The 23,396-nt window shown below is 45.1% G+C and overlaps 1 protein-coding gene across 1 annotated transcript in view; it reads left to right on the forward strand.

The window, feature by feature from the left end:
- MYLK3 (myosin light chain kinase 3) overlaps nucleotides 1-23,396 on the forward strand; it is a 179,619-nt gene that overhangs the window by 14,652 nt on the left and 141,571 nt on the right. The window contains 2 exon segments of the mRNA XM_030205054.1: nucleotides 13,625-13,715; nucleotides 16,968-17,385. Of these exon segments, the coding sequence (XP_030060914.1) occupies nucleotides 13,625-13,715; nucleotides 16,968-17,385 (509 nt within the window).

The raw sequence follows: 23,396 nt of genomic DNA on the forward strand, positions 1-23,396 counted from the left end.
CAGGAGGTAAGGTCTAATCCTCCTCGGTAATCCTCCACATTAAGGCTGGCCAACTGTAGGACTTTATCCATGGCATGCCTAACTACATGCGTCCTATTTATGACAATAGTACAGCACTCTGAAGAATTTAGCACTGTGCAGAGGCCACCCTGAGCTGCAAAGAGATAGTCAAGGCCCATACGATTATACCGAGAAACTATACTTAATTCATTAATTTGATCCTGCAATGCATTCACTACCACGTTCAGCTCATGAACTAAAACATGAAGTAGGGACTGAAGTCTCCGGGTAGCCATACCTAGTTCAGTAATACCCGCTACCGGGCCTCCAATTGGAATCCAGGCCGTGGCAGAAAGGGCTACAAGTCTCTTTTTAGTCAGAGGATAAGTAGAATTGATATACTGGAGGGCTAATTCAATCGCCTCATCCTCTGTGGCAACGGAGGAAGGTAAGGACAAAGCCTCTCGCTTAGAGCGGTGCGGGGATAGTGGCTTAAGAGGAATAACTTTAGGAAAATAATTCAAGGTTACCAATACACAAAAATCATATGTAGGGGGAAGAATCATGTGGAGGACATTATCACAGAGCCAGTAATGACCAAGGAGAGGGTGAGGAAAGTTCCCAATAAATGTTGGCTCAGGCTGGACAGGGTACTTAGGGTGCCCATAATGCGAGCCCCTATCCCAGGGGGAACGAAGACGAAATGGAGACTTTGCACACCATAGGCGCCAATCCCCAATTGTGACAGGCTGCTCATTTGTTAGTAACTCTTCATACCCCGGGGACTTATGAAAGTAGAAAATAAGCTTGGACACTATAGTCTTCTCAGTGGTACGCTTAGGAGCCAGATAATCACCTGGGTCATAATCTGCAGGTATGGTAGCAGGGCACATAGGAGTACCTGGAGAAACTACCCACACAGATTCTCCTTTTTCTGGGAGAACATTAGTATAGTTACAGGGAATGGGAAGAACAGTTGAGATGTTTCTTGTTAAACAAAACACTCCAGAGGCTGGATAGGGAGACGTAAAAACTGGCCTTAGAGAAGAGTCAGAGGGGGAAGTAGCATTATAAAAGGACCACCAAGTATAATCCTGGCTCCAAGGGCCTGAACTCGAAAAGTAGGGAGGTATAAGAGCTGGGAGTTGCACAGGGACAGGAACAGCTGGGACATCTGTGGTATAAGGAGAAAATCGGGAACACACAATACAAGGGGAAGTAATCTTTGCCTGGCTAATTAGTTCCTGGACTGAGTGTAACCAAAGGTTGGAGCGAGTTGGGGTATTAGGAACAAGGAGGCAAGGAGTAGAAAACAACAAAAGCATCCAAACTACTAACATTTTCTTTCTTCCTAATCTAAAACAAATACAGCAAACTAATTAAGCAATAATATTTCAACAGTCTGTGCTAATCACAGATTATTCTCATATAGTGTTCTCAGTCTTTGAGTTCTTATACCAGTTGGGATAGACCCTCAACTGATAAGGATCAAGCTCTCAAATTCCAAGAAAGCCAGAATCAGGCAAGAAAGAGTCTCAGTATGAAGCCGAAGTTCAGCCGCTCCTGCAGTATGCAGTTGACCCTTCTTTTCAGCTAGTAGATTCTTTGGTTCGGGTCAAGCGCAACTTCAATGGCTCCGCTGGATCACTTTCTGCTCTCCACTGTCTAGGCTCCGTCTGATCCGTGCTGGGCTCAGTCTGGTCAGCAGACTTAATTCGAGACCAATGGACCCATGGAGTAATCCCTGCGACCTTCACAGCTGCAGGGGTAGAAAGCAAAACAGTAAAAGGTCCTTTCCATCGGGGCCCCAAAGGCTGGAGCTTCCAGTCTTTCACCCAAACTCTATCCCCTGGCAGGAAGGAATGTACCTGAGCCTGGAAGGGGACAGGGTTTATTTCTCTCACATAAGACTGAAGCTCAGAAATTATCTTTCCCAAGAGGGCTACCTGCTCCTGCACCTGGGCAGACCCTAAAATCCCTATGTCTCCCTTAATTCCCTGTAAAATGGCTGGGGGCTTCCCATACACAATTTCAAAGGGAGAGAGGGCTGTTCCTTTAGTTGGGGTGCATCGGAGGCGAAAGAGGGCTAGTGGCAATGCCTGTGGCCATTTCAATTGGGTTTCCTGACAAATCTTTGCTAGGCTATTTTTCAAGGTTCTGTTTGCTCGCTCAACCTGCCCTGAACTCTGGGGACGGTAGGCACAATGCAATTTCCAGGTAATGCGCAATGCGCGGGACAGGGCCTGAAGTGTAGCTTCAACAAAGGCGGGACCATTATCTGAACCTATGGCAAGGGGCAATCCATACCTGGGGATGACATCCCTAAGGAGAGCTCGAGCTACTTCTGTGGCTTTCTCAGTAACTGTAGGATATGCTTCCACCCACCCAGAAAAGGTACAGACCATGACCAAGAGATATCGGAGCCTACCGCTCCTGGGCATTTCTGTGAAGTCTATAACTAGGGACTCAAAGGGTGTTAGTTCTCTAGACTGAACTCCTGGTGGAATACGGGGTCCCTGACGAGCATTATTCTGGGCACAGAGAGTACATCGGGCAGAGGCAGTGGCAACCAGACTATCCAATCCTTCCAGCACCACTACTCGATTGAGTAGACGGGCTAGTGCTGTTTTCCCTAAGTGTGATAGGTCATGAGCTTGAGACACTACAGGCCAAGCTAGGTGGCGTGGCACCAGAACTCTGGTATCAGGGAGATGTAACCAGCCATCAGGTCTCCTTACTGCACCTTCCTCTTGAGCCCATTTCTCTTCCATTTGGGTATACATAGGTGTCCATTCTTGCAATCGAATTTGGAACAGGGGAGTCACAGTACTTGCTGGGGGTCCTCGAGCAGCTTCCTTGGCCACCCGATCAGCATGGCGATTCCCTCGGGCCACTGGAGTATCTATTCTTTGGTGTCCCCTACAGTGAATGACAGCTACCTTCTTGGGGGCCCAAACAGCCTCTAGCAGCTGAAGTATTTCGGGTCCATACTTAACAGGTTGGCCTGCAGCATTTATGAGTCCCTTTTCCTTATACAAAGCTCCATGAGCATGTAGGGTTGTGAAGGCATACTTAGAATCAGTATAAATGTTGGTTACCAGTCCTGCTGCTAACTCCAGAGCTCGTATGAGGGCCACAAGTTCTGCTTTCTGGGCTGAAGTTCCTTGGGGCAGGGCTCTTGCTTCTATCACCTTATCTTCTGTCACCACAGCGTAGCCTGCCAGTCGCTTGGAGTTCTCCACATAACTGCTTCCATCTGTAAAATAAATTACATCTGGGTCCCTCCACGGAACATCTTTAAGATCTGGTCGACTGGAGTACACTTCATCCATAGTTTGGATACAGTCATGATCTGGTGGTCCCTCAGATGCTGGCAAAAGAGTAGCAGGATTAAATGTAGCCACTGTTTCCAGGTGTATCCGTGGATTCTCACACAAGCTGGCTTGGTACTTAACCATACGGTTATTTGTAAACCAGTGGTTGCCCTTATACTCCATGAGGGTGAGAACTGCGTGGGGGACTTTAACAACCAGTTCTTGCCCCAAGGTCAACTTATCAGCTTCCTGGACCAGTAAGGCTGTTGCTGCAATGGCCCTCATGCAGGCTGGCCATCCTTTAGCCACTCCATCCAGCTGTTTAGACAGGTATGCAACAGGCCTCTGCCAGGATCCCATCATCTGGGTCAGCACACCCAGAGCAACCCCCTGTCGCTCATGGACATACAGTGAGAAAGGTTTCTCCACATCAGGAAGGCCTAACGCAGGGGCTTGGAGTAGGGCTTTCTTTATGGCAATGAAGGATTGTTGAGCAGTAGGTCCCCATTCAAATGGTTCCTTTTCACCCCCCTTTGTGGCTTGGTAAAGGGGTTTCGCCATCAATGCAAAATTTGGAATCCAAATTCTGCAGAATCCAGCTGCTCCCAGGAATTCCCTAACTTCTCTTCTGGACTTGGGTTGGGGAATTGCAGCTACCGCTTGCTTCCTACTAGCATCCAGTCTCCGACTTCCCTGGGAAATGCAAAAGCCCAGATACTTCACTTCTGACTGACAAAGTTGGGCCTTTGAGCATGAGACCTTATAGCCTGCATCCAAGAGTAGCTCCAGCAATTCTCTGGTAGCCTCAAAACACTCTTCCTGGGTCACTGCTGCAATCAGGAGGTCATCTACATACTGGAGTAAAACTCGCCTGGAAGGCTCAGATTTAAAAGTCTTAAGATCTTGTCCTAGGGCAGTCCCAAAAATGGTGGGGGAATTCTTGAACCCCTGTGGCAGGCGGGTCCATGTATACTGAAGCTTCCTTCCTGTTACTGGGTTTTCCCATTGAAAGGCGAAAAGCAGTTGACTAGCGGGGGCCACCCGAATACAAAAGAAGGCATCTTTTAGGTCTAGTGTTGTGAAATGGGTAGCTCCAGAAGGTATCAATCCTAACAGGACATATGGATTAGGCACTACAGGGTGTAATGAGATAGTAGATTTGTTGACCACTCGTAAGTCTTGGACTGGCCGGTAGTCCTCAGTCCCTGGCTTCTGAACTGGCAATAGTGGCGTATTCCATGGAGACTGGCAAGGACGAATAATTCCATGGGATAACAGACGATTCAAATGTGCTTGAATCCCTTCCAGAGCCTTTCTGGGAATTGGGTATTGGCGAAGATGGATTGGCCGGGCACTTGGAAGTAAGTCTACATGTACAGGAGGAATATTTCGGGCCAACCCTGGGGGATTATCTTCTGCCCATACCCCACTAACCTGAAAGCTGTCTGCCAGGGGTAGGTCAACTTGGCCCTGCGACTGATGCAGCCGCCATTCTTCTTCAAGAGGGCAGCAGAAACTCAATATACCCTTAGGGCTGGATGTCGGGGGCCGAAAGGAGACTGAAGTCTGGCCATCAGAGTCAAAGGAAATTTGGGCCCTAAGCTTGGACAGCAGGTCTCGACCTAACAAAGGGATTGGACAGTCTGGCATATACAAGAATTCATGAGTGACTATGTGTGAGCCTAATTGGCATCTACGGGTTGTCAGGAAGGGCCTCCGGTTCTGCACCCCCGTGGCACCCACCACTCGGACAGTTTTTCCAGACACAGGCGCTAATCGCTCCGTCACAACAGAATGTTCAGCTCCTGTATCAATCATGAATGGAATTGAGCGGCTCCCTATAGTTAGCTTGACCATAGGTTCCTGGGAGCCCAGTTTGTAGGAACCCGGTCTGTCCTATTCGTCCCATTCTGCCATCTCGGCTATCCCGATGATGTCAGATTCAGGAGGCTCATATCTTCCCTCTCGAACTCGGCCTCGGCTTCCTCGATCTCCTGGTCCCCTTCTCAGTCCCTGGCGCCTCTGGGGGCATTCATCTTTCCAGTGCCCTCTTTCCTTACAATAGGCACACTGGTCCCTCTCCAATCTTGGTCTGGGATTCTCCCCCCTTGGCCGGGATTGATTGAAGGAATCTCGGGGCCTGGCTGGTGGTCCGGGGTCCCACTTTGGCTTCCCATTAGCTAGAGGTCGACCTCGGTTAAGGGTGGAATTAGTAATGGCTGCCGCTAAAAGGTCGGCCTTCTTCTGCATCTTCCGGTCAGCCTCTCGGCGCACCTCCTGATCTCTATTAATGAAAACCTTGGTTGCGATCTCAATTAGCTGGGTGGTATTCATCCCTGCGAATCCCTCCTGACGCTGCAACTTCTTCCGGATATCTGGCATACTCTGGGCCACCAATGCACTATTCACCATTCTCTGGTTTTCTTGGGCTTCAGGGTCAAATGGGGTGTATGTTCTGTAGGCTTCAATTAGTCGCTCTAGAAAGGCCCCAGGGGATTCAGTTGCCCCTTGGAGAATTTCAGAAACCTTTGCCAGATTAATGGGCCTCTTTATGCCTTTCCTCATACCTTCCAGTAAGTCCCGGCAATAGCCAGACAACAGTTCATAGTGCTGCCCATCATTTGGATCCCAATCTGGAGCTGCGCGAGGAAACCGAGCTCTAACCCACCCCTCTAGGTCCGGTGTCCTCTCGGGAGCACGTGCTCGCGTGATGGCCTCAGCATTTTGCAAAATCTTCCGCCTCTCCTCAGTTGTGAAGAGGGTCAGGAGAAGTTGTTGACAATCAGTCCAGGTTGGGTTATGGGTGGCCATAATGCTAGCCACTAGGTCCACCACTGCCTGAGGCTTTTCAGTATAAGAGGGGTAATGCGTCTTCCAATTCAGGAGATCGGTGGTTGTGAAGGGTACATACTGATAGGCCTGTGCCTGTATAACCTGACCCTGATTATTAGGATCCGGTCGAGTGGTAGTTACCTGGCGGAGGGGCAGAACTCTCGAGGAGGTGGGAATGGAACCTGAGGTAGAGCTAGGAGCTACCCTCCTATCATGCTCAAAAGTAATTGCAGTGGGTCTAACCCATTCAGTGGAGGTATGTTGAACCCCTGAGGGATGGGGAGGGGTACTCATAGACTGAGAGGTGGTCACAGGTGAGTCAGTCCATTGAAAGGGATGCCGGGCCCCTGATGAGTGGGTAGGGGTATTAGAGGGAGAGGCTGGGCTGTCGGGAGTTGAGGAGTCAGGGAGTGGAACCCAAAACGGGTCTTCAGAAGTTAACAGGAGAGGATGTGGCACAGAAGGGTAGAGACTGGGTGAAAAGTCCAACCTAGGGTGTGGCAGGTTTGGCACAGGAGGGGAAGAACTATCCGGAGAAGCCTGTGCTGGAGAGGCTTGGGCTGGGCGGCGTGGATCTCTGGGGGTGGCACGGAACCCCAACAATGGGCCATAAGGTGGTGGCTCAAGGTCTGAGGGGTCATCAGAGAGTATGGGTTTCTCGGACAGGGTAGGGGCGGAAGCCACCGATTGGGTGGTAGGCTTCCTAGGGCTCTTTCCCTCTTCTAGTTTAGATTTTCTAATCTTTCTTTGAACACGGCCTAACATGAATTTTACTGGGGATCCCATATAAGTTTTCAACCACGAGGGAGGGTCAGTCACAAGGCTGTCCCAGGAATCTATATAAGGGAGTTGTTCAGAATATTCTGGTTCTCCTACAACTATGCTGTAGACCTTCCGGATTACTTCAATATCTAAGCTGCCACTAGGGGGCCACCCCACTCCCATAGATGGCCACTCAACTTCACACAAGGTTCTTAAAGTACTTGAGCTTAAAGTCTGCCCATAATCATTAATTAAAAAGCCTTTTTTGAAATTCTTAAGCATACAATCTAGGGGAGTATCAATTTGTCTAGATGATGTCCCACCCATAATGCTTACAGTTACAACACACAAAAGGGAAGGAGTTTTTTTTTTTTTTTTTTTTTTTTTTGAGAGTGCAGTAAGGGGTCTCCACTCTTTTAACATTCAAGCATCACACATTCCATACAGAAAATCCCACCCAACAATTTCAGATTTCTCAAATACAGATAAGCTCAAGCGTTTTCGCTTCTAGTCCCCGCGACTAGAAGGTACTAGGGCCTTCGCTGAGAGTTGATCAGGCTCTCCTTCCTCAATTTGTTTGAGGGGCTGATTTACAATTTTCTAGCTAGAATTACAATACAGAATACAGAATACATACCCGGCGAATGTTCTCCAGTCAGTTGGGTGCTGGGATTAATGCAGGATTCATCCCACCGCTGCCACCAAGAATTGTTGCAGGAATTGAGATAGGAATTTGTGATACTTCAGGAGTCAGACAGCACACACCAGAATGAGAGAGTAATCTTCTTTATTTGCCAGCAAACAAAGCAGGACATCAGCATTAAGTCTCTTCTTCTCTTTGTGTCTTTCTCTCAGCTCTCTGTGTCTTTGTCTCAGCTGCTTCTCTTCTGCTGTCTCTCCTGTTGTCTTCCAGCTTTCTTCCTTTCTTCTGAGCTCCTTCTGACGTAAACTGCTTCTGCTCCTACTTAAATACAGTTCTATCCAGCCTAGCCTAGCCCAGCCCCCTTACTCTCCAATTGGTTAAGGAATAGATTGGTCACTTTGCCTCAACCAATCATTACTTTTGAAATATCAGTTACATAGGTTTGGTATTCCTCAAACTGACCTCTAACCTGGGGCCCCTCAAGCCAGACAATATGGCACTAGAACTCTTATATTCTCATCATGATTGATTTCTCATCTATAGCTTAAATTGCTTACTGGACTCTGGCATTCATTAAAGGGGTCAAAGGCTAATCTTACTTAATAGCATACGGCTATGGTCTGTTATTTCTTTCAGGAGGCCAGTCCTACACTTAGCTATAATTAATCAAGGAGAAGAGAGCTGACTAGCCCTGACCTCGTTCACCTATCAGCTTATACATTGAACCAGCCAGAACTGCAGATAAGTCAAAACACATGTTTGACCTCTTCACTACAGTCTTTGCTTAGAACGTCAGACAAAGAATAATACAAACATTCCACACAGAATTATTAATTTACACAGAATACAGCATATTCTAAAGTAAGCATCCTTATAACACATATTCTACATATTTATAATGGTCTATATATCTAAGCTATCTTCTTATAACAAAATCTACATATCAAGAACTTCTGAAATAGTATTTCAGCTTTAAACTACAGTATGCCTAACAGTATACAAATGTTGAGCTAGCATTCATTATTCACAAGGGTGAAAGAAATTCCTTTCTCTGACCTTTTTAACCTTTGGCTCAGCCAAGCCAGACATTGAGATAATATGAACCATCTGGCATACCTTCACTTTAGTTGCAAAGTAAAAAGTTAGAATTCTAACTTCAAGCTTTTAATATCATTTCTCAGAGTTAACACTTTCTTTGCCCATGGCTGCCTCAATACCATTTGCATACTATTAGCTTCAAGAATGAGGGAGTTATTTTTGGGTACTGTTGGGGTGGTAAACTCTGGTGCTGTTCGGTGCAGCGCCGGAGTTTTGATCATCGGCACCTGAGGCATGACACGTCCTTAATCCCCCAGTGGTTGCTGTGCCCCTCCCTCTCCCCTGAAAGTGAAACTGGAAAGGAATACCAGGCATTCTGAACAGAGCAGCATGCAGAGCTGAGGAGTAGCCTAGTGCAGTGGGTCCCAAACCTTTTTGGTTCATGGCACCCTTAGTATCTGAGCAATTTTTCATGGCACCCCCTCCACCCACCACACGTCTCCACCCCGCCACACATCATGTCCAATATTTCTCTCTCTCTCTCCCCAATGCACCATCTCCTCCCCTCCAACCCTTGCCCCCTTGTAATCCATTATAATCCATTTTTTACCTTGTTTCTGGGGAGAGGAAGATGAAGAAGAGCCCAGAGCTGAGCACAGGAGCCCCGGCCTCCCTCCCTGACAGCTAAGTAGTGAGCAGCCAGGGTACCAGGGCGGGAGGCAGGCCTCCAAACTTCCATGCTGCTGGCATCGGCAGCATTGTGTAAACTGAATATAATTAGGTCTGCCACCTCTGTTTGGGCAGCGGAAGCCATGGGCTTTCTACTATCCTGAAAAGGATTGCAGGCTCCCTCTAAATACATAATTACCCCAACCTTGTATCTGCTCATGACAGTTTTACACAGTTTGGGCAGTGGCAAATTCAGTAATTAGAAAGAAACCCAGTATTCAATAGAAATAATAAGATAGTTTATTAGCATAAGCATCTCACCCAAAGGCAGTACAGGCAAATCAGACATTCATCTCTGGATCATGATGGAACGCTCCACACAGCAGGTACAGTCTGATCTCTGCCTTCTGCACCCTTCTGCCTTCCAGAGTCTTCTGCTCTCTCTCTGCTCCCCTACCCCAGCTAACAGCTGCTTTTATACCTTTTTACTACCATAGATCTCTATGAGCATTTTACTTTCCCACCTGCACTTTTGTCATATTTGGCACATATATCAAATTATGACCAAGTCCAGTGCGTTTTATCTAATGAAAAAGGTGCCAGTACTCAAATGCCAGGGCCACCCTTTGGGGTGGGGTGATCACTGAGGGGACCCACCCTATAATAGCCAGGCCCTCTGCAACCAGCCACAGAATCTATGACAAGGCTGAATTGGTGTGTAGAGCTTGAACTCTTTCATTAAAACTTGGGATCCATGGGTCAATTATAGCAGACAATGGAAAAGGTGCCGGTACTCAGTACCCCCACAAAAAAAAGCCCTGCCAAGTCTCAACTTCAGAGAGTTTGCTTATCTCTTATCCAATTACGACCAAGTTTCAACCTTAGTAAGTTTTCTTATCTCCAAGCTTCGCTCATCCTTAAATTTAACTTTTCTGCACCTGGCCCAATTATTTTTTATAGTTTCTCAGCATGCCTATGTCCAGTTGTACACAACCCTTGCCAACTTTGCAACTCTGCCAAGGTTAATCAGGCTGTCACATTTCTTCAGTGAAGTATCAGGACTGAGAGATGCTGTGATTTTACAGGCCTAGTTTGCTTTAGGAAGCCTGAACCTGTTTTTCACTGCATTCAAATTGTGACAATTATTTACAAAACACTACCTTCAGCCTGCCCCGGAAGCCTTCTTTGTACAGCCAATTCCTCTTCCTGCGTAGGCGGGATGTTATACAAAGAAGGCTATGGGGGCAGGACAAAGGAAGTGCTTACATCGCTGTCAGCAGCATGCTGTGAGCGGGCGGGCAGGCAGGGCAGGGGTGGAGAGAGGAAGATGAACGATACCTCACCAATTGTTCCAGCGCTCGGCGTGGTAACTCCCATCTGCCCCGCGGCACCCCGTGAGTTCGCTGCGGCGCACAATTTGTGAAATGTTGGCCTAGTGGTTAGTGCAGTGGACTATAACCCAAGGGACCCAGCTTCAAATCCCACTTTAACTCTTTTATTTCATAATTGTGAGCCTTCCAGAAACAGAAAAATACCTACTGTACCTAAATATAAGCCACCTGTGTACTGTCCCCCAACAGCCTTACATAAGTTTTATAGTGTGGCCCTAAAATGTGTCTAATGTCTTTACTGTTATTCTCACTTCTAAGAATTTTCACTGCAAAGATATATGAGCAATGCATTGTGTGAAATGTAGTCTCACATTTACCGCAGCCACCCTTGCTTATTTGTATAAAGTTTGTTATTAGTGGTCTATTTTCCTGCAAAGACCTCCTCCCTTTCTCAGTTAAGCTTGGATCCTTTGTTTATCTGCTATCATTTCCTGATTATTCTTACTATTTTCGTCTTGATAGGTCAGCTAGGGTATGACCTTTCTCTCCAATTGAGGACTGCCCTCCATGAACACCTGCTGCCTGATCTCAGGTTCTGTCCCTATTGGCCTCTTTACCTCCCCCTCCCTGGGCTAGTATGGGGTGTTTCTTGATCTTCCTGTCTCCACAAGGTTCATTCTCCATCTTGCCATGGACAGCACTTGTCCTTCTGCTCCCCTGAAGAGCACTCATCTTTTCACCTCGTTCATTCTTTCTCATAAGGTATTGCACAAATCCAGCATCCCATCTCTGAACTGCTTTCATCTATTTAATCACCCTCTCACCTCTGCAACAAGCTTCCTTTCTTCAGATTTCTACTTCTACCCTTGCAGCTCTTAGAACTACGAAGTCTCTTGCCTTGGGGCATGAACTTCTGAACATCTACTGACTGTGAGTAAACTGTCTACATTTATTCAATAAAGTACATTTCAGAAAAAAATAAAAGAGACTTCTGGGTGTGCTGATGTGCCGAGGTTACACTTCTTGGTTATTAAAGCCTTAAAAGTATTACACTTTAAGAGCCCTTGACAGCCTGCAAGCCTGCAGGCTACTGAAGTGGTATACATTCAGGTATAATAGGTATTTTTCTATTCCTGGAGGGCTCACAATTACAAAATAAAAGAGTTGGGATTGAATCCAGGTCCCTTGGTTTACAGTCCATTACACTAGCCACTAGGCTGCCCCTCTGTGCTGCAGGTATGTCTGTGTGGCCGTTTTCTAAGAATGCTGCTATACAGACATCCATGTCCCTTGTTTTCACCCTTTCATAATTTGGACGTTGCAGTTTCAAAATGGCTGTTCGTCAGTGGCGTACTGCAGGCGGGGCGGTGAGGGAGGTCCACCCCAGGTGCACGATGCAGGAGGGGTGGTGGGAGCAGCCGAATGGCTGCGGCTCTGTCCGCTGGTTCCCTGCTTCCTCTGCTGTTACTTCCTGTTCCGGGGCAGAGGGAGCAGGGAACCAGTGGAGCTGCAGTCGTGCGGCTGCTCCCAGCACCCCAGCAGGTAAGAAGAATTCACCTGGGGGGGGGGGGGCAATGTCACTCACAAATATATTACTACTACTACTACTTATCACTTCTATAGCGCTACAAGGCATATGCAGCGCTGTACATCATACATGAAAAGACAGTCCCTGCTCAAAGAGCTCACAATCTAATATTGAACAGAATCGGTCCCAGCACCGACCCCTGAGGCACTCCGCTACTCACCTTTCCCTCATCTGAGCGAATTCCATTAACCACCACCCTCTGGCGTCTGCCTGTTAACCAGTTCCTAATCCAGTTCACCACGCTGGGTCCTATCTTCAACCTGTCAAGTTTATTCAAGAGCTTCCTGTGAGGAACCGTGTCAAAGGCTTTGCTGAAATCTAAGTAGATTACATCTATCGCATGTCCTTGATTCAATTCCCTGGTCACCCAGTCAAAGAATTCAATAAGATTTGTTTGGCACAATTTACCTTTGGTAAAACCATGTTGTCTCGGCTCTTGCATCTTATTGGCTTCCAGGAAATTTACTATCCTTTCCTTCAGCATCGGTTCCATTACTTTTCCAATAACCGAAGTGAGGCTTACTGGCCTGTAGTTTCCAGCTTCTTCCCTATCACCACTTTTCTGAAGAGGGACCACATCCGCTGTTCTCCAATCCCAGGGAACCTCCCCTGTCTCCAATACAGGCCTTCAGTTTGGTGTGGTTGATGAAGTTCGCTCACTCAGGGGCTTTTTTACTAAGCTGCGGTAAAAGGGGTGCTGTGCGAGCGGCAGCAGCAGTTGTTTTTGCCGCGCGCTGAGGACCTTTTTAATGCAGCAGGTAAAAAGCCTGAAAAAAGAAATGGCCATGTGGTAAGTTTGCATTTACTGCGTGGCAATTTCGGGGGGAGCACTTACCATCACCCACTGAGGTGGCGGTAAGGGCTCCTGTGCTAACCCGGTGGTAACCGCTGCCCGATTACAGCCGGGTAACCCCCCTGCAGTAATATTTTTCTGGAATTTCCGGTAGTGCCAGAAATGTCGTGCGCTGGGGCAGAACTACCGCTGGAGGCCACGTTAGGCCTGCAGTAGTTCCGATTTGCCATGTGGCAACCCTTTAGTAAAAGGGCCCCTTAGAGAAATCTGGATTGTGTGATATTGGCTATCTAATGGCTTTTGCCCTTTTCTCTTTTGCAATTTGGGTAACTTTCCTTGAGCTCATGGACTTGATATATTGACTTTTTTTTTTTTTTTGGTGCTTCAGCCGCTGTATTTACAGATGTTTGAAATGGTTTTTTTTAAAAATTTGTCTTGACACTCAAAATGTAGTTTCTTTCCGAAATCATGTCTTGTAAATATGCTGTAAATTGTAAATTCTGATAAATAGATTTAAAAAGTCTTCCCTCCACTCACGACCATTAGTACAAAGCATTTTAGACTCTTTTATACCAGCAGTGTACTTTGGCTTGTGCATGTTGTAGGTCTGAAACTTGGATCATATTATTTTTCTTCTTCTTTTTTTTTTATAAGATCAAAGATAAATCTGAAGTAAAAGGTGCAAGACCAAAGCATGTGCTTAGCAGCCGAGGGGTGCAAGTGGAAGTCCGCAGGACTGGGGATGGTAAGTGCTGCAGCTACTAACATTTAGTTACCGAATAACTGCTTTGAAAGATGATCCATAGGCATTCTGTTGGCAAAAATATTAATACATAGGTACTTCTGAATTCTGTATGAAATAAGGTTCGTTATTTGAGAGTAGGGAGGGTTCGGCTGGGCATGAAGACTGATATCAGTACTTAGTTTAAATAGCATCTGCTAGGCTGAGCCAGTTGCACTCAAAAGATGTAGCAGGCATATTTAGAAAGGCTTGGCAAATTAATTGTGATTTAAGGTTCTAAATCCTGACTAAAATATGGGTCGGTCTGCTAAAGTTCACTCATCTTTCTGTTATTTCTGCTGGACCCCTGCCCATCAGGCGCTTTTTCCAACAGACCTCATTAACCCTGCAGTTATTTCCACTAAGCTTCACTTGGGAAATAGTTAAATGATGGACTGGATTTAAGATAGAGTCAAACCCCCTCATTCTATAACTTAGTGCAGGTGCTAGTAATTGGCATAAATGTGCATAAGTGCTAGGCACTATTCTATAAAGTATCCACCAGTATCACTTATCCCCTCATTCTATAAATTTGAATGCGCAACTTTACGCTTAGCATGTAAAATCGCATGCACAGGCTATAGAATGCTTATAGTTACGCACGTAACTTAACAGACAAATTAGCTGCTAATTGACACTAACAATCAATTCATAGTGATAACTGGTGTTAATTGGTACAAATTGGAACTAATTTGCAGTTACATGGGCAACTTCGCTTAGTGTTCTATAACATTACTATACACATTCTATAGCGTGTAACTGCAAGGGGAGGAGGATGTGTGAAGTGCACGGGTGGGTAAGGGGCATGTGTAGAACATAGGCAATAAGGGGCCGATGATCAGAAGCAAACGCGGGTGCTAGAGGCTATCAGCGCCATACCAGGGGTGTAGCCAGACTTCGGTGGGAGGGGGGTCTAGAGCCTGAGGTGAGGGGGCACATTTTAGCCTCCCTGGTGCCGCCGACCCCCCCGGCACCAATTTTGATCCCCCCTGGCGCCACCACCACCAACTTAGACCCCCCTGGCGCTAACCCTTTTGACCCCCTCTTCCCCCGCCACCAACCCTCCCCCGCCGCCGGGTACCTTTGCTGGCGGGGGTCCCAACACCTGCCAGCTGAAGTCCTCTTCTCAGGCGCGGCTGCGTTGCTGATCTACAAGGGCAGGCTTCTGTTTCTGTGAGTCTGACGTCCTGCACGTTGTACGTGCAGGACGTCAGACTCAGAGAAACAGAAGCCTGCTCTTGCAGATCAACAACGTGGCCGCGCCAGAGAAGAGGACCGGCTGGCGGGGGTTGGGGACCCCCGTCAGCAAAGGTACCCAACGGCGGCGGGGGGGAGGGTTGGTGGTGGGAGGGGGGGTCGAAAGGGTTGGCGGGGGGGGGGGGCAGGGCCAAATCTACGGGGGCCCATGCCCCCGTGGCCCCACGTAGCTATGCCCCTGTGCCATTCTAGTGCTCGCGTTTGCTGCTGCCCTATGATTAGAGCATGTGAAAGAACACACTCACAGGCTTTGACTGCAAGTAGCATGCCAATGCATGCTAAACAGGGCATTTACTATTCCTCTCTAGTGCTCAGTGGCCAGTGCACAAAATATTGGCGCTGCTCCCACGGCAAACCTTATGCCAGCTCAGAACTGGCATTAGAGTTTACAGAGCATTGGGGAGGAATGAGGAGCACTATTCAGCATGCATTTGCATGCTTGCAGGCCCCACCCCCCCATGCAAGGGGATAGAGGCGCGGTGGACCTCCCTAACCTCCCTGAACAAGTTTTCCTAATGGTCCAGTGGCCTTTTCCCCCCATCCTTCGACACAGGGGCACAGGAGAGTGCTGGAGGTCCAGTGGACCTCTAGCCCCCCCCCCCAACACCAAAACACCCCCTCCCTGGTGGCCCAGTGTATGTGTATATATATGTGCATAGATGCCAACATTCTGCTTAAGTGCTATTCTGCAAACGCAAATCCTAAACTGGCACCCAAAATAATCAGCTAATGGGCTCCAATGATTTAGTTATTGGAGCTAACAAGCATTTAATTGGTACTAATTATGATTAGTGTGCTATTCTGTAACAATGGGTGCCTAAATTGGATCGTGGGCAAATCAAAAGGGGGTTTGGCTATGGGAGGAGCATGGGCAGGTCAAGGTCATTCACAAAAGATGCATGCATTGTTACAGAATAGTGGGCATCTGTGTCCAATTTGTGTCCAATTTGCACACAAGGATTTACACCAGGTTTCAGATGGTGTAAGTCCTGAGTGCTGCATTCGGCGTTCAACATTATTTAATAAAGAGTGCTCATCCCAAAGTGCCCTTGAGTGCCAAATTTTATTGGCGCTTAATTTTGAGTACCATTTATAGAATCTGGTCCTAGGTATCTATCTCTGGCATTTAGGTGCAAGCACCTACACCAGCATTATGGCAGGCCTAAGGGGCCCTTTTGCTAAGCAGTCTTATCACGCACCAATCTGGAGCTGCCTCCAGCCCAACGTGGGCACCTGCAATAGTTTCACCCCCAGCATGCGGCATTTCCCGCGCTAGTGGAAATATTAAAAACATATTTCCACATGGGGTTACCCAGTGGTAATCGGGCAGTGCTGCGAGCTATCCAGTTAACTCCAGGTTAGTGCAGGAGCCCTTGAGGTGTGGTAAGTGCTCCCCCACCCCACATGCCATGCGGTAAGAGCAATCTTACCACATAGCCATGTCTTTTTCAGCCTTTCTACCTGCTGCAGTAGAAAGGGCCTCATTGTGTGGCAAAAGTGGCCCCTGCTGCTAGTGCAGGGCCCTTTTTACCGCAACTTAGTAAAAGGACCCCTCTTACACCTAGTTTCTAAGCACATATATTTGTGATCATGCTAGTAGTCTATAAAGTAAAGTAGGCACCTACACACATTTATAGATAGACTGCTCTCCTGCGCTCTCTGGCCTGGGTGCCTATTTATGAATGCTCAGTTGTAGAATTACCCCCTATCTGTACTGCTTCTGAATATCCATGGATAGTAGAGTTACATGTTTACTAGTTGGTGTTAAACGTTTAATTCCATTTGAAAATTGACCTCATTGTTGATTATTAAAACTATACAAATTTAAGGACCTTTTTCATACCCTTCTTAAAGTTCTTGAGAACAATATTACTTCATATTCTTCCTAATATCATTGATGACAATACCCCTTTCTGCTTTTCTGTCTGATACCCTTAATGAATTCTGTGTTCTATTTAGAGACCAAAAAGGGAACGAAAATGGATGGAAACAATGGGAAATGTGAACAGGTAAAGTGGCAGACCACAGACAGTTCCAGCACTGACTCGAGTCTCACAGTTGAAGGAAGGAAGCCAGATCTAAAAATGGTCAAACCTGAAAAAACTAACAGTCTTAAGAAGGACACAAATGTGAAATCCTCAAAGAAAGACAGTGTCCTTCCAGTAAGTTCAGACACTAGCAGAAGTCAGAACTTGGCTATCGATGGAGAAGTGAAGCCACATCGATCAGGGTCAGAAGAGAGTCCTAACAAAGCTGCTCATGGAAAACCAATAGAAACGAAGAATGCAGCTTCCACACTCTGCTCTGCCTCCTTAGAGACTATCTCTTCACCGTCCCAGTATTTATCGAGAACAGACTACCAGCCTTTGCTTCCAAGGTAATGATTAGTTTAGGTTACTGATGGTATATTACCTATTAACTACATAGGAGGAAAAGACTTCAGATGCTTAACCTTTCATTGTTAATGCTTGTGCTGTAGATATCAGGCTAGCTCGTCACTAGTCAAAAACCTCCAAATTTAACACTGCTAATTTTGTGTATCTATATTGTATTATATTCAGAAAGATTAGCAGCACTTATCTGCGCTGTTAGCAACAGTTTGTCAGGGGATGGTCTACAGCAAGCTTCTGTTTCGCAATAAGCTTCTTTAGGAGCGATGTCCTCTGCTGTGCTGGATGCTCTGCAATATATATAGAGTTGGTCCAAGAAAGCACAGAGGCAGACGTTCTGCGATCTCCAAGATGGAAAACAAACGGAGCAGATCGTAGGCAAACAAAACAAGATTTATTAATATAACCCAATTACAGTATATGTATACAGGCACAAAAACAGCCCGACACAGGCCGTGTTTTGCCCAACAGGGCTGCTTCAGGGGCTACAAAAGGGGCGAAACATGGCCTGTGTCGGGCTGTTTTTGTGCTTGTATACATATACTGTAATTGGGTTATATTAATAAATCTTGTTTTGTTTGCCTACGATTTGCTCAGTTTGTTTTCCTTATATATAGAGTTGTAAATAATGAGAGGCAGTAAGGAAGTGGATACAGAGTACAGGTAAGCTTTTCAGGGAGGTCTTCAGCTTGTGGGACTTGGGATCTCTGCCAGTTCAGCTATTTTTAAAAATTAAATACAGAGGGGACAGACAATGGGAGGAGGAGGGAGGGGAGGGGATGACTCAAAATCTGCTTTGTTTCTCAGTCAATTTGCTGGCCTATGAGTGCAAAAAGGTTGCCAAAGTTGCCCTAGATTTTGTACTTTTTGAAAGGGAAAACAATCGATTTATGTTTACCTGTTCCACTTCATTCAGGATTTTACATACCTCTACCGTACCTCCCCTCAGCTGTCTTTTCTCCAAGCTGAAGAGTCTTAACCTCTTAACCTTTCCTCTTATGAGAATTGTTTCATCCTCTTTATCATTTCGACCACCTTTCTCTCTACATTTTCTGATTTTGCTGTATCTGTTTTGAGATGTGGTGATTAGAATTGAGCATATCAGTCAAGTTGAGGTTGTACACAATGGAGTGATATAGAGGCATTATGGTATTCTTTGCTTTATTCTCTATTTCTTTCCTAATAATTCCTACCATTCTGTTTGCTTTTTCGGCCACCGCTACACACTGAGCAGAAGATTCAATGCATGTGCCATCTGGCATCTCACATACTTATAGGCATGAGCTGATTTTATACGAGCCCTTTTCTGTACATAAATCAGCATTTTATACATGGAAAATATTTATAAAATGACCTGCTAAAGTTTTTCCTCCCATTTTCTATATATGGAAAAGAATATTTACCAGCCGATATTCAGCCGGCAGCAGGTAGTGTTTTTTTTTGTCTGCCACTGGCACTAAAACTGGAAATTCAATGCCAAGCTGTGTGGGCTTCGGCATAAAATTTCCATTTTTTTTTTAAAGCCAGCTGTTGCATGACCAGTTAAGTTAATAGGACACACCAGAAGAGGAACGAAATGTTCTGCAGTGCAGAAAGCAGTCCAAAGAAGAGCAGAACACACGTCTAATATGATAAAAAGGCTTTACTTGTGCCACTCTATAAAATGTCCTGACGTGGCCATGTTTCACCTCACTAAAGGCTGCGTCAGGGGCTAAAACAGCTGTGTGGTGAAACATAAAAACATAGAATAAATCATATAACTTAAAATACCAATCCAGAATATCAAAAATTATTAAAACATCTTCATAAAACATGAATTAGGAACAAACCGTCAATAGATTATTAGAGGCAGGGTCAAACAGCATAGGTTAGTTATTATTATTTATTGCATTTGTACCCCACATTATCCCACCTATTTGCAGGCTCAATGTGGCTTACAGAGTGTTGTTATGACATAGTCATGACAGAATCTTAGATACAATCAGTAATAATCAGAAGATGTAAGAGGGAGTAGAGAAGTAAGTGTTAGATAGGGTGGTTTAAGAGGTGTATTTTAATACTTGAGTGGGATGGGTAGTGAATTGAGTTGTTAAGGGTTCTTTTTGTAGGCTTTGTTGAAGAGATGTGTCTTCAAAGATTTGCGGAAGTTGGTTAGATTGTCCATGGTTTTCAAGGCTGTGGGTAGTGCGTTCCATAACTGTGTACTTCTGTACGAGAAGGTAGTGGCGTATCCTTGCTTATATTTAAGCCCTTTACAGCTGGGGAAGTTCAGGTTGAGGAATTTGCGGGCTGATCTTTTGGCATTTCTGGGTGGCAGGTCTACTAGGTTTAACATGTAGAGTGAGGCATCTGCGTGTATGATTTTGTGTACGGTCGTACAGATCTTAAACTCAATGCGTTCCTTGAGAGGGAGCCAGTGTAATTTCTCTCTTAAGGGTTTCGCACTTTCGTATTTAGTTTTTCCAAATACGAGTCTGGCTGCGGTACAAACCAATAGAAGTTAAATAAAAACCTTTAGAGACGTACTATTAAAGCATGGTTGCTTAATAAAGCAATATTAGTAAAACTCATCAGGAGCAATATTAATATGTAAAACAAAATGATGTGCATAAAGGCATAACTAAAACTGATATTATTTGTTCAGGCACATTTGAATTAGTGGAACTACTGTGATTGGACAAAGGTGGGCTCTATTTAACTTATTATGGGCTTTCATAGGGCAATTTCTGGAAACACGGTTAATTTGAGTTTTCCATGAGAAAGGGTTTAAAGATGTATGCGATCAAGACTTTTTGGTCTATTCTAATTTACATATTAAATATGTCTATAATTGTTCTTTCACATTGAAAGTGTAGAGTATGTTGTGTAGCTCAGTGAGTAATTACTGGAAGAAACAACATAGTTGAGTTTAAAGACGGTTTGGACAAGTCTTGGAAGAAAATGTCAATAGACTGTTGTTAAGGAAAGCTGCTTATCCCCAAGGTTAAGTAGAATGAATCTTGCTACTTTTAGGGACTTTTCCAGGTCCTTGTGACCTGGACTGGCCTCTGTTGGAAGCAGGATACTGGGCTAGATAGATCCTTGGTCTGACCCAGAATAGCAATTCTATACGTGTAGAGAAGGCATGCTTGGGGAGAAATTAGGTAGGAAGAGTTATGATTTACTCACATATTTTATGACATACTTGCCTGTGCATATAAACTATGTGCTGTTATTTACATCATTACTTGAGTAGACATCATATCCACGTCTTCAGTCTAGGTGTGATTTCTGCAGAATTTGTGTTAGCGTTTTATGAATCTTTGTCATATGGCCAAAACAAAGTATTTAGCAGAGGTAGCACCGATCAAAGACATTCACAATACACAGCACTAATGTATTTCTGTTCAATATTTTCAATTAAGAAAGCAGGCTTCAAACTAATACATTTTCTTCTGTCTTCAGTGATGACTCGTTTCGCAAGAGCTCAGATGCCCTTGGCTCGCCTGCCTCCTCTTCAGTCAATAACAAATTTTAATCAACAACAATATTTACTACTTCTTTTTATATATATATTTCAACTTTTACATAAAATCACTCAGGTTTGAGCACTTAAGGCTGTACTTAACAGTACTTAGCTTTTGTTCATAAGCTGGACCGCTTGCTGACATGCGGCATGTTTCGCAATCTTGCTGCATCAAGGTTTGGTCCGCTGCCAATGTCCCATCTATTAACTATATCTTAAACTAGTTGTCCAAGTGTACTTATAAAATAGAGGTACCTTCCTGCCTTGTTACTTAAGTGCCTTGTTATAAAATAACTCTTTACAAATAGGCCCATTTTGTTTTGGGACAGTAATAGAGAAGAGTTGAAATCCTGGAATGGATATCTACAAGTTCCTACTTGAAATGAGGTGGCCTAGTGGGTAGAACAGTTGATTTATTATTATCATGGGTGGTGGGTTCAAATCCCTAGGAAATCAAGTACATATCCATATAGAATATGCACTCTAAGAAGTTTTACGTTTCTGCCAGGTACTTGTGACCTGGATTTGTCACTGTTGGAAACAGAATACTGAGCTTAATGGACCATTGGTCTGACCCAGTATGGCTGTTCTTGTTGTAACCCATAGAGGGTTTAAATAAAAAATGTACCTGGCTCCGGGGTCGTAGCGTCAGCTGATGGGGAGATTTTCGGCTGCGTTCGCTGCACCAGCAAGTTCGCTGTACCAGCATGTTTTTTTTTTCACATGACAGGGACCAGCATGTTTTTGGCGCGTCGGCGCATCGGCGCGTCGGCGCGTTGGCGCTACGGCGGCAATAGTGAGGCCGCATCGAGGAGCAGTGAGGAGGAGTGAAGAGAGGAAGCCTGAAGAGAGTCTGGACTCTGATTGGCCATGCGTCAGAGTCTGACGTCGACGTAATGACGTCACACTGACGCAGGGCCCGAGGATTCCTTCTCTTAAGGGAACCGGCTCTATTTTAGGTATCGAGCCGGTTCCGAAATTAAAATAGAATCGGCGTGGGACCGGAGGAAGAATGGGGGAGTGCTCCGGTGCACTCTCCCAGCGTTTTTTTTGTTTTAATAAGGTGGCCAGTCACGTTGTGGGCGCTGCACGCGCCAGGTTGAAGAGGAGGAGAGCTGAGTGCATCGGAGGGGGCACGAGCCGCTGCTGGCTCGTGGAAGAGAGAAGCAGGAGGCTCGTGCCACAAGGAAAAGAGGATTTTTGGGCTGAAGGAGCCACAAGGTACAAATATTTGTTTTTAATTGAACAGCTGTGTTTGTGTAGATGTTTAAAAATTGTTTAATTGAGTCTAAAAGGCTGTGGTTTTAAAAATAAAGAGATTTAATGGGGCAGGAGGCTCGTGCTAAGGCACGAGCTCGGGGAGGTTAAGTAAAGATTCTAAACTGTCTTTAGGGACAGTTGGGTGGGTATTAGCTGCTGAGAGGACGCAGGTGTCAGAGTCCCTCAGAAAAGTTAAAGAAATTACTTAACAGTGAAGAAAATTGTAAATTGTGATTGGATGTAGTGTGTGTGCATGCACAGAATCGTAGCAGTTAATTACAAGAGCCCGCGGGTATTTTGGCTCTGAGGTGTGTGAGTGAGAGACTGAGCTGGAGGTAGTTCATCTAAACTTAAACTTTACTACCTCAATTTGCCCAGTTCCTGAGAGCTCAGATTAATAAATATTTATTTTGACCTGAGGTGACCTAAAAAGTTCATAATATGGGCTCAGATAAAAACTGAAGCACAGAGGTGTTATCCTGAATAGCTGGATCAGTGCCTTAATATTTGAGTGTGCTGTTTTTATATTAATAAGGAAGAAAATACAGACATTACCTGTTTTAAGAAAATTGAATTGGAACTTATATATAAAGAGGGATGTGCTGTAAAATAAATAAATAATCCAGATAAAGTTAAAATAATTCTAAGAAAGTTATTCTGAATATATGTTTAATGCCTGAGAGCTGTTAACAGGTATAAGTTTAAAAATCAGATTACCACAAAATCTGAAGTTTATATATTTTTTTTTCAAAAATCTTTTGAGGGTGGGTTATAGCTTAGGGATACCTAATTATATTTTATTTACTTGGGGTAGCTAGCAAATAGGAAAAATATTAATATACTAATGGAATGCATAGGTAGGGAATAGGTTTTCTTTCTTTAAGTTCTTGAGATAGAGTAGTAGGAGTTTGAAGCGGATCTGCTATCAAGTACAAGCTAGTCAAATCTTCTATCAAACTCATGCTGGCCAGTGAAGACGGAAGTCCATGCCAAGAAAGAAGAGGATAGAAGATCAAGGAAGTATCCTTTGGTCCTTCATTATTAACCCTAGAGGAAAGAGACTTATCACTAAACAGGGGGGAGAAGTAAAGCAAAGCTACCGATTTTATACTTACCTTGCATGCACGACTGGAAGAGAACCTGAAAGAAAAAGAACAAAGCAAAGAATCAGCCCTTACAATTTCAAGGAGAAAAAAAATATTAAGCACTGTTTATGTAAATTTGATGTGATAG

Source organism: Microcaecilia unicolor, chromosome 5 (assembly GCF_901765095.1).
Source record: "Microcaecilia unicolor chromosome 5, aMicUni1.1, whole genome shotgun sequence".
Lineage (NCBI taxonomy): Eukaryota > Metazoa > Chordata > Amphibia > Gymnophiona > Siphonopidae > Microcaecilia > Microcaecilia unicolor.